At 34.9% G+C, this 12,650-nt stretch overlaps 1 protein-coding gene across 1 annotated transcript in view; it reads left to right on the top strand.

The window, feature by feature from the left end:
- Positions 1-12,650, top strand: part of PPFIA2 (PTPRF interacting protein alpha 2) — a 335,437-nt gene that overhangs the window by 299,312 nt on the left and 23,475 nt on the right. The window contains exons 22-23 of the mRNA XM_062568090.1: positions 622-715; positions 7,799-7,807. Coding sequence (XP_062424074.1) covers positions 622-715; positions 7,799-7,807 — 103 coding nt within the window. The remainder of the gene's footprint in view (positions 1-621; positions 716-7,798; positions 7,808-12,650) is intronic.

The following is a 12,650-nucleotide window of genomic DNA, read 5'->3' as shown; positions in this document are numbered from 1 at the left end:
CTTGAGGGCCTGGGAGGCTTTTTTTTTTTTTTTTTTTTTTCCCCTCCAACAGATTCAATGTGTCATCTCTGATGTGGGAGTTTGCAGGGATAACGACATCAAAGACTGTCTGTGAGAGCAAATAAAGACTTCAATATTAAGACATTAAGTGGTGCTGTATTATATCAATAACAATCAGATAGTTCTTGGGAAAAGTACTTTCATCTGTACATTTTCCAACTAAGATTTTAACAAAATGAGTGTTATAATAGATCATTGCTTGCTAGGACTGCGAGACTGAGCCTTAGGAGGCCGAGAATAACAAGCAGTGGAAAAAATCAGGGTCCTCTTCTGTACACTTCTGCAAAACACAAGGAGGAAACCATTTGTCCCTCCAAGTCAGCACCTTCCCATGTAGCAAATGCTTGCTCAAATGTAGACATATTTACTTCTGTGGGTGATAGATGTTGTTCCCCAACAGCAGACTTAATACCTTAACAAAACATATACATAATGGGGGGAAAAGGGAGCTGGGGAGGTAGAGGGGGCATTGGAGGGTTGAGAAAGGAAGCAACTGAGAAAGAATGATTGGGAATTACGGTGATTTTTCTTTTTTTTTTTCTCATTCCTGTTTCACCACAGGAGGTTATATGGAAACAGAGGCGGCAGTGCAAGAATCTCTGGGATTAGGCAAACTTGGAACCCAGGCAGAAAAGGACCGAAGACTGAAGAAAAAGTGAGTACCGGTACCTTGCTGCTGTTCCTTTCAGCAGCCGCCCTCGAGTTACAGTTCATTTGTTGTGTCGGTCTTACGCAGGCACGTAAGGAGAAGCATGACCATTTAGTACAGCAGGTTACCATTTACTGTGGTTTTTTTTCCTACAATAAATGTATAAATGTTTTTAAAGTTGCATGTAGGAAAATACATATTCCTAAATATAGGAGAAATATTTGAATTTTATTTGTCAACAGTACAATAGTGTTTCATTTGCAAAAGAGTATAAGTTTAAGAGAATGAGACATTTTCTGTTTTACACAGTAATTAATTCTGTGCCTTTTGGTAACTGCAGTTTTTAAAAACTAAGTAGGCAGTGAAAAAAAAATCTTAGTGACTCACTGCGTGGATTATTCAGAGGAAAAAAAAAAGCAAGATTGTTTGCATTATCCATTGAACATATGATTATTTCTGTCTATAGAAGTCAAAGGGAACATAAGCCCTAGCAGCTTTACTTTCTCTTTTGCCTGTCAGTAAATGACAACCTAGCTTTGCATTCAGATAAATTATATAATAATTTAATACCATCTCTGGTTCACCTACTTGTAAAACCAGTACACTGAGTCATAGCAGCTGCCAGGAACTAAGGAGAACTATTTAAAAAAATAATGATAATAAACGCTACAAACACAAAAGAAACCTCTTGGCAGTATCACAGTTCCAATGTAATTAGAGGATGTGAGAGGAAAAAAGATGGTATTTTAAAATGACTTTGAAAATTCATTTTGTAAACAAACAGGTCTATTTTTCATCCATAATCACTAACTTTAGCACTATCATTTGGATTCTGAAAGCCTCATTTTTTAAATTTGCAGTGTTTTCAGGTCTCTTTCAGTCTTTTAATGTTCTTTTGCAAGGTTTCAAGAGAATCTGCAATTCTAATAGGAAGAATCCAGAGATACATTTCATCTTCTCAGTAGATTTAGACGTAGAATATTTTTAACCACTTTTCAACCTCCTGATGAAATAAATCTTTAAGCATGTACATCTGGTTAATGTACAAATATGTGTCCAATTTAAATCAACCTCAATTTAGCAATTAAAGATAGAAAAGCAGTCGTTGTGCTAACTTAGAGAGAAGAAACACTTTAAATGCTATTAAGAAACTCAAAAACATTCATGGAGGTATTCTAATTGATGCCTCTTGTCTGCATTTCTTATCTTCAAATCTGTTTTCACTCATTATTCATTTAAATATGAAGAAAATGCATGAAGTATAGTATTACGCTTCTTTTATTAAATTCTGGAAAGCATCTTTGAAACTGTAACTGCTGGCAGTAATCCATAAAGAATATCACTGAATTTTCAGCAATTTTTTGCAGTCCCTATTTTATCTTCCAGTTCTGAGGGTTGAAGGCACTGCGACTGAAGCCATTGTGAAGGGACATACTTACTCACTTTTCACAACATTGCTTCTCTCATGTTAGCAGTTAATAACACTGGATAGGATAAGATTAAAATAATGCTGTACACATTAACTGCTTCCTACATGACAGTAGCTACCAAGCTTTTTGTCTGGAACTAGTTGGCATACAGGTAATCTGTTATTAGATCTTTGTCTAATCTCACACAATGAGACCTTTTCACACTGTCTGCTTCTCAATTCTTTCTTCTTTATTCCTGTGTTGTCTGTCCTTGGTTCCTTATGAAATAGCTATAAGCAAATAATTCTTTGTTGCAGTGTCCACAGCAAGGAATCTTTTCCTTGTGGCTATGACCACTCAGCTAGCTGGAACTACACAATATTTACCCTGACAATATGTTATATACCTATCTCATGAAGGTTGTCTTTCTCCCCACCCCACCCCCTCCATTACTTTAGATTTGTCTGTCTTTATAACTTCTTACTTTGGAATCACTTACGACTGCTTTCAAGATTCCTCTTAATTTACTATCAGAAAAATATTAGCATAGATTGATATTTCCCTTCAAAGGACAACAAGTGAGCGCATTTTGTATATAGTCGTAGAGGAACTATAATACAAGAGAAAGGTAACATTTTGGGTTATATGGGATTCTAGTGAATTATGACAATCATTAGGGTGCCAAGCTATCAATAGGGCAGAAGAGAATTGATATTTTCTTGTGAAAAATGCAGTGATGTGTTTGCATCTCATTCCTTGGAAAGTATGAAGTTGAAAGAGTCCAGAATGACACGTAAATGAAAAAAATTGTCTTTATAAGTCAGATTTGGTTTTGCTGTAACCGTTAACCCCCTTTAGATGTACAGATATCAAATATATAACTTAGCTGTAAGATTACTGATTTGGTTAATTCCAATGAAACAGTACTTAGGGGTGGTAGGAATGATGCCTTTATGAAAGTCAGTAAGAAAAGTCTGAGAACATGACATATCGGTAATGTTTAGGTTTAAGCGTTTGATTCCTTGTAACCATTAAACAGGTCCTAAAAACCCTGCAGGGACAGCAAGCCCAGTCCCTGGAGCCGGGAGAGCAGAGCACCTCACCTTGTAATGATTTCTTAGGTTAATTTAGATTAGGACGTAAACTCCTGAGAGAACCAGGCCCACGAGGATAGTTAAAGGACAAGATAAAGCAGAGAAGCAATCCCTTCTATTAAAACTTAAAGTCTGGGAAGAACTTTACTTACACTGGTTTTATCACTTACGTAGAAAAATAATCACAGTGATTCCGAAGCCAATTTTCTCTCCTATAAGTGAGGAATAATACCATATACTGAACTTTTGTTTCACCACTGTCTTCTCTTAAATCAAATCAGTTGGCTTTCAGTCCTGTTAACAGTTCAGTGAACTCCTCTTTCAGCTCAGTGATAGGAAACTGTAGTTTTAGTGCAGGGAAGCAAGGATTCTCCAGCTGACATGAAACTAAAGATGTGATTCATCACCATGATCAAAGCATTTTCACAGTACTCTTTAGCTTTGTATAGGTGATATGAGGCTTTGTTCACCGGTATTCACAGTTTTAAAACAAACGTTATTTAAACCAACATATTCCATTTCAGTTGTTATATATAAAATTTGTTAGTATTTTGTTCATAATGGCATCTGCTTTTTGTCTGACTTGTAGAACTAGTTTGCACTATATCTAATTTTTTCAAGAAAACATTAGCAGCTGCAATACCGTGTATATTATCATTACATTCATTCAAGTTCCCTAGTAAATCAAATCACTTGCTTTTGACTAAATCATAAATTTTATATGGTTCAGGTGTACTCTCCAGAAAGCACCCATTACAGAAATGAAGAATGAAACTTTTCTCTTAATATTCTTTTCTTTCTAGTGATTAACCAGTCTCCCTGTTAAAAATGATCGCCTAATTTCTTATTCTGAATTTTGTAGACAAAGACTCCAGGTATCATTTCTCAGTGGCTTGTATACACTGCCCTGGCTCTTCACAGTGTCAGCCTTCAAGTTTATTAGTATGAATGTTAGAATAACAGTCTTCACTTACCTCATAGCCCATGAATTTGCTGCACTTTGTCATAAATGTTGGCATTCTTAGTCATCTGGCTAAGGTAGCATGAGTCAAGAACACAGCTTTCAGCTCCCTCCACTTTCAGCTTTTCCTCCACTTTGATTTCATTTGACTCTGAATAAGAACCTGTTAATTTTCTTTGTCTTGATCCATGTGATAACATAAATCCATTAATTCCACATTCCCAAAATCAGCTTAAAATGTGAGGTTTACATTTTCCAAGGAAAATAAAAATTACAAAAAGTATATGTCTGTCCCATGAACCTGTTCTGCAGAGATTTACTGCATGGGTAAAGGCTGTGGTTGCAAGTTACAACTTCCACCTTTGTGTAGATTGCAAAAACAGTTTATCATGCCAGAACACATACGTACACTGATATACATACATAAACCCTCCTAGGTTCCAGAACTAACTAATTCTGGTATACAAAATTCCCTTGTGAAAATAAACTCGTAGTAATTATGGCCCTGTAATTAACCTGAGAGAATTACACCACTGTTAAATCTCAGCTGACAACAGTAATGTACATATCAAGTATAAGTAACTTCTGTAGTAACAGAAGAGAATGTTTATTAAGTCAATTTTTTTTCCTTTTTAAATGGAAAAAATATTTTGCCTTTGGTAAATTCCTAATAGTGCTTATGTCCTTTTCTTCTGTATTTCTTTATTTGTATTATTTCTCCAAGTACTAGGAGATGATGGAGAAAAAAAAAATCACAAAAACAAGGCCATATGTAGTAGTAATCTGTATTTAAGTTAAATTAATGAAATAAAACAGAATTCTATGCTTAGATTTTCCTGTAGAAAACTGAAGGTTTGGTCTCCAGTCAACAGGCTTCTTGCAAATATGTCTAGCTAGACCTTTTTGTGGAATTAAGATTTTGAACACTGTAGTCATCATTTAGTTCCTTTCAATTCCACATAATGGCCCTTTAATTAGAATAAGTTTTGTGTGCAACTGCAATTAGAATTTGACATATTTGTGTCTACAAGTAATCTCTGTCCTCTGCAGTATACAAATAGCTGTTTCTAATGATCATCTTAATTGCACATATTTTGGAAAAATGAATCCAATTGGATTAATTAAGGTCTTTTGTCTATGCTATCCATCTAGTATTCTTGTATACTTAATGCTTTATACTCCATTATATCCTAAATGTACATAGTTTATTTTCTTACACTATCTCTTAAGAATGATTTTATTATGATGCACTTAATTTCTTCTCTCCCTACCTTATCTATGAGAAATTAGCTGATATAGCTAGTAGCTTTCAGACTGCTCTTTAATTCTTCTTCCTTCTATAGCAAAGAAAACTGTATTCAGTACTTATTATTTGCTATTTTCTCATTCCAGTTCAGGAAGGAGAATCAGTGTTCTGATGAAGTCCAGGTTTGCATGCGGTATCCATATCATTTTCTCTTGGCTGGGCTATGGTCTAAAACTTGAGACATACATAAAGATGAATTTTGTTTTTAAATCTCATTCCTTTACTGAATATATTTTTCCGCTTACTGAAAGACCATTAGGAATAGTTAGTCAATACATGCTTTTGCCAATATTTTTATTCATATTAAAAAAAATGGTATGAAATTAGATATTTGGAGAGTTCTTTTCTTATTATTACAAATAAATGTATGTATTTTTCCTGCAGAGGATACATAAGCCTTACTCAGACTATTCTGATGATGAAAAAAATGGATACAGTATATTTTATTGAGGACGTAAATCATTTCAATTTCTAACCTCCAATTTTAAAAGTCATGTATTTTTAATGTAGTACTTTTCCTTTTGCCAGATTTTCCAGTCTATTTTTCTCATAGAGCATGAGGATATTTGTATCAACTAGTTGCAAATTTTTAATCAAACAAAAATAGATCAAAGTCTCAATCCTTGTCTTATCTATACATATGGGCCCATTTATTACAGTTTGAGATATAAGCATATACTTGCATATATGCAGCTGCTCCCTAAACTCTGATCTCTTGCATGTATTTAGATATCGCAGATAAGATATTTGTCCTGTCAGATTAAATGTAGAATTAGAGTTTAAGGGAAGAACAGATAAACACAGTAGAGGAAAAAAATACTACGTATCTTTAACAGTGTAATATAAATGTAAGGGAAGTCCTTATCTTAGTTGTCTCATGGAAAGATGAAAGGTAGAATTTAGAGTTTTTTTTTTTTTTTTTTTTTTTTTTTTTTTTGTCCTGATGGATTTATTTTTTTACTTTGAGGACAAGACCTTGAGGAAGCAAATGAGTGTTCCTCAATCTTCTGCCCCTACAATGGGGGAAACTGGAACAGCCTCGGGTCTCATGGGTTATCCCCAGGCAGCTGATGAAAGGTGCCAGAAAATTGCCTGCACTCCAGTTAATCCCCTTGTTTATTTCTCCACCCATATCCAAAGGAGGATTGAAAGGAAGACGTAAGAAGTGGGTGTACTGGTTTGAGATGCTCCGGGATGGCCAAAATGAAGGGCTTCTCCACTGAAATTGTTCAAGCCGAACTTCATAGTAGCTCAGTAGAACATGAGTGTGATCAGAGATTTTGCCCCAAAATCATACATGCGGGTTCACTTCTAATGGTACTTGCATCAGATTTGGTAATTGTTTGAATAGTTCTCTTGTTCTTTATATATAATTGCTTACCTGCATTGTCCCTCCCTTCCCTTCCTTTTTTCTTAAACTTTCTGCGTAGAACTTCTTTCCATTTCGTTTCCACCTACTTCTCTAATCTCACGTTTCCTCCTTCTTCCACCCATCTTTTCTGCTCATCACACACACACGCACATGTGGACAAAAACAGGCATATAATTTTCTTTTTTTTTTTTATGGTGGCAGCTAAAGGATACCGAAGAAATTTTATTGTCAGTTGGCATCATGGTGTCTCTTACAAAATCTGTTTTCAATTATATTGGCAGCAATAGGTTACTTAGAGCGCAAAACGCTTACGTTAGTATTACCACTAATCTAGTGTTAGTATGACTGCTCAAATTGACGTACTATTCAAAGTGCATAACAGTAACAAAAGTTAGCTGTCCATGTGCATCCCATCTCCTGTGTATTTGCGAAACACAAGTCTAGGTCATTTATAATTACCACGGGACATTCTGCTAAAATACTAGTAAAGTGCATATTCAAAAGCAAACTTTGGTTTATAGTCCACTCCTATTTTTACAGTGTCTCTATGGTAATTTGCTGTTTGGATTTTTCAGGATTTTTGTGTTACACAAAAATCATTATGAAATTATTTTCATATATGGAAAATATTCAATATGGAAAATATTTTTCATATTCACAATGTTTGCAGATCTTTGGCACAAATGTATTGTAAGAGTACTGTGCTGAGTGGAACCTGATAAACAGCCAACGCTAGTTTAATGATAATGTCAATTTGAAAGATCCATTTATTCTTCATAAGAGCATGTAACATCTTTTATAAAGTCAGACCAGTTAGAAATATTTCCATAGTTACAACAGTGCTATTATTTTATCTATCATGATTTATTTTGATGGACTGACATATATTCATTAACATTTGTGTGCTTTTTTTTTTTTCCATTCATCTCTCTTCATCTCATGACAAGCATATCTGGGTAAGTTAAAGCACCATGGCTGCTGAAGATGTTCATTTTCAGCACCATGTTTTATTTTCTAATTTTTCTTCTTATTTGCTTTTGTTTTTGTGTGAACTTTATATAACAAAACCATGCAAAAAACTGACCAACACAAAACCTTTCAAAGTGTTCAGATTAAGTGTAATCCTTGAAAGCATACACAAATTCAGCACTTGCTCAGCAGGCCTTTACGTGGTAGATGAACTAATTGGAAGTAATTATGACTTTTTTTTTTCTTTTTAATAAATGCATTTGGGGTGTTTCTGAGGCCCATTTAGAAGCTTGTCAGTGGGAAATCAGCAAGAATAAAGGCCTAGATTCACAGATGGATGTAGGTATAAATTCTGTTGAATTAAATCACAGAGGACAGAGTACTAAATACCTTTGTAATCCAGAGTACACAAATCCTTTTTCTGTGTGAGCCCTCATGCTGAACATGTAGTACAGTAGTATTTTCCTTCATGCATATATTATTTCACTATTTTCTTTTCACCAGTTCATTCATATTAAGTTTGGAGTTTTTTAGAATTACTAACCTAATATCAAGTTAAAAGAAGACTCTTCACTTTAACATCTCTTTGATCTACTGTGCAAATGTTATTTTTTTCTTTAAGTGTTTCTGGAGCTCATAAAGGAAAATTTCATGCATACAATGTTTCTGAAGTATGTATGAGCTATAACTTTCTAAAGCCTCTAAGAACAGAAAAACACAAAGAGAACAGGGGTTCTCAAATTAATTTAAAATGTATGATTATGAAATGGCTTTACAAACGCAAATTTAATAAAGTTTAATCAACCTAGAGATTTCAGAGGTCTCCAATGCATGTAGTAGAGTACATACAAGATTGCAAGGTTATGTATTATGCATCTGTTTATCTCATAGGCAATTTTATTATTTTTTTTTAATAATATCTCTGCAGCTCTATATTAAAGGTCTTTATTTATCCTACTTATTCAGCATTCCTGAACATGCCTCACTTAAGCTTAATTCAGAAAAAAGAGTAGCACCCTTCAGTTTATGCACAATTACAATGTGCACCTATATAAAATCATTACCGTGTTATTAAATCTGCTTTCCCAATTTGTGTTATCTGGACTGGTATTAAATTTAAGGGTACACTTCCTTGTTTTATTGATTTTAAACCATACTTAGTATTAACAACCTGATTTATCCCTTTTTATATTTTTCAGTTTTTCTTCCCTGAAAATTTCTTAAAGTTGGATATACCAGTTTTGTAAAAATGGGAATTGAACTTTACTGCTTTCTCCTAGTCTGCCTATTATATCACATACCAAAAAGGAGAAAGAATGATGACTTTACATGATTTAAAAGCTGGGTCACTTAAGACCAAAAGTTGAAATGACATCTTACTCCATTTTTAATTACTGCAGTCTTTACAAGTCAGATAGACCTTTTTAGATTAGATTAAATCAACATTATTTGGCAATATCAAGTCTGAGTCTCTATTAGAAGTTCTTTTTTTCATGCTTCCCATGAAGTCTGATGTAGAGTAAGAAATGTATAAATGTACCCAAAGTTTTCATAATGTCACTTTTATAAGCTATTGGAAACCTGACTTGAATTATACTTTAAAAATACTTATAGTTTTTGAAGAAATAGATTGATAAAGTAACATATATGTGTGTGTGTATGTATATATATATACATACATACACACACACACATATATATTAGATGTTTAACATGATGATGGATTTATACAAATTCAACTACCTTATTTTGTCTTATGCTGATCTTAGCTAGAGGATTCTAGGCTTTTTTAAATGCTTACAATACTTAAAGTGACAGTAGCAAAAATAAAAATCTAATACCAACTTAATTTATTAGAAATCCCCTCTTCTGAATTTTGGAGTCTCTGAATGCGAGTATGTTAGATTTGGACATTCGGTACTGGCTGTCATTCTACCAGAGAGACACTGATGTGTTTAATCTTCATTTGAATTAGGATTACTAATAGGATTATTTGGATGAACACAGCATATTTTGTCTATCACTCTTTGTGAAACCAATCATATAAAATTTGGTACCCCATAGTAGTGATGATGGTAGTAATTATTATTACTAAATATAATAGTCTAAAAATATATTTATTATATAAATATAATATAATGTGAGACTAATATCTCACATCCTAATTACAAGACATTACAATTTGTATCCCTGAGAATTCTTCATGTGAACCCTACTAGAACTACCACGGAAAATGCCAATATTGGCAGAAATATGAAGATCTGTGTTGAAATGTTGTAAAAGTTCAAATTTCATCCCGACAATGTCTAGATTTGCTTTCTACACTACGCAGAGTAATTTAATGATGTGTGTAGAACATCCTAAGTTATTTCTTGTTGCCTCATGGGGGGAGCTTCATCTTCATAAAAAAATTTTTGAATGTCATTCAAATGACATGATTTTAAAACAAGATCTTGTTAACTTTCCACACAAGGTCTATAGAAAGAATATTCTTATCTTTTAAATAAAGTTTAGGTTTTATGCAGGGATGTGGTGAAGGCTGCTGATACAGAGCTAGAATTTGCACTATGTAAGGGACAAATTTATAGGAAACAGGAAATTTCGTGGATTATGGCATCGTTTTTGCTCTCAGCATTCATTCCTCCCTCTGCTTGTTCTCATGCACCTGTGATGTCCAGATGGATATTGGCACGTTCATAGTCCCCGTGGTATGGGAGAGTTATGCTTCCAGCTATCCGACACGTTGCTCCTGTTAAACTCAGCTTTGAGGTAGCGAAGCAAAAGTATCAGTCCTGTGGTATGTTGATGACAATTTGGCCAGTTTTCTGCTTCTGGGGAGAATGATGCTAAAGAAAATGGCTTTGAAGCATTCTCTCTGAATCAGATAAATACAAGCATCTCTCAGATTTTGGATGAATGCTAAATAATGGTGTTCATGAAATTTCCTTGCTTTGCAAAACCAAGCTCAGGGTGAGGAACATAAGTAGTGATGTATTTTAAATTAGCACATTACAGTTATTCCCACAGAGTCTCCAGGAAGAGAATTTTATTATTAAACAGTAACAATGTTATCATAAGAAATATGACTTTAATTTGGATTTCAGTCCAATGGTAGTCAGTGGTTTTAAAGCTTTATCTGCAAAATAATACCATTTATAGCGAAGTCTAATTAATGTCAATTCTTCCTTATCAGCTTGTTTTCATATGTTACTAAAAAACTAAATGAGCATGGAAACAACTACATTTTAATTCTCTACCTCCTAACCAATGCAAAGTGGACACATTATAACGTACAGTAAGTACTTTCCTGACAAAATCTTAGGAGAGGAATATCCCCGCATAGTACCATGCTATTCACTGTTGCTAACCCTGTCTTTGTAGAGAAATGAAGAGGCAGCGATAGAGCTCTGTTTTGCTACTCATGTAGGTTATTCTTCCCCTCCTGGTCAGTTGTCTGGTTTTGTAAGGAAAATGGAGCTGCAGGTGCCACTGTTTGCAATTGGGGATTTTCTCTCACTAGGCCCAGCAAGTCCCACAAGAGCATCTGTGCATTCAGGAAGTTCTAAAATACCCAAATTCCTTTCTGAAATACCAAATTACCCAATTCATTTTTCTAACGATTTCCACTATTGATCAAGATACATAATTTTTGCTACATTTATGAGCTATTGTGGTAGAGGGGTGTGTTTTTCTCTAATGTGAGTTCATATCAAGTTTGCTACGACCACCAGCTAAATTTATCTCTTTTGGTCAAGAAGTAGGAAGTCTAGTTTTAGTTCTGTTTTAGAAAATGAAGGTTCAAGTTATGCAGATCATCTAATGTTGCATATCAAAAAGTAGCTAAAGAACAGTGTTTAAAAAAGTAAAATATAAATTATATAGACTTTAAAATTAGAAAGATGTTTAAATGAAACCTCTGTGGGAAGGAAATATAAGTTCTGAAGTAGAAAATGATTTTAGGGGAAATAAATATTATAAAAATCCTGTTAGTATTCCACTGTGGTAACCGAGGCACAGGCCTTACGAAGGCTGCATTCCCCATGCACTAGATGCATGTAATGAAGTTTAGCATTACGCTAAATATATTTCAAATCCGAAATACTTTTTTCTTCTACTTCCCAAGACCCTTTGGATTATAAGTTTATTGTACTGTAGTAGTCTTTGGCTATAGCATTTATATAAAGCATGCCCTTTCTGGCCCGGTCCCATTTTCTTCAGCCAAAACCAATAACCAGAGCTATATTTTGCTTTAGATCTGGGTACCAGCAGGTTTCTGAAGTAATAGAAGTGCTTTCCTACTCTGGAAATATATATTTGTTTGAGAAGCACTTGAATAATGCTGGGTCTCCAAACCATACTTCAGGCTTTCAAGTGTACCAAAGTCCCGTGGTACTCCCTAGAAACACTTGCCATATCATCCCAACAGAAGGGGAGTACATTTTTCAGGGAAAAAGAGAACTTAAAGTAATGTGTGAGACGATGCCTCTTCAGTTGCTGTGGTCGCATGGGGATTTTATCCATCGCGATGGATATCCATCCTGCTCTTTCAGCCCTGATAGGAGAAGACAACAGCCCAGAGAAGGGAAAACCTTAGCTAATGCGGGTTGTTGTGGTGCCTCCAGCAGGCAGTAGAGGCCAGGGCTGGCTCCAAGTCGTGCTGACCCTGCAGGGGAAGAGCAGGTCCTGCTTGCGGGGTCCCCGCTCTCCCCAAGAGCGGCAACCCAGCTATGTCACCTGCACATAGCCTGGAGGCAAGTGTACGCTGCTGTCCTGGGCAGCCTCCGCTGTGGGCTTGTGTTGGCCTTCAGGAGTTTCCTCTCTGGGGGTACA

This window comes from Rhea pennata, chromosome 1 (genome assembly GCF_028389875.1).
Source record: "Rhea pennata isolate bPtePen1 chromosome 1, bPtePen1.pri, whole genome shotgun sequence".
In the NCBI taxonomy this organism is placed as follows: Eukaryota; Metazoa; Chordata; class Aves; order Rheiformes; family Rheidae; genus Rhea; species Rhea pennata.
Note: the sequence above shows the minus strand (reverse complement) of the source record. Positions and strands in the feature narration are given on the sequence as shown.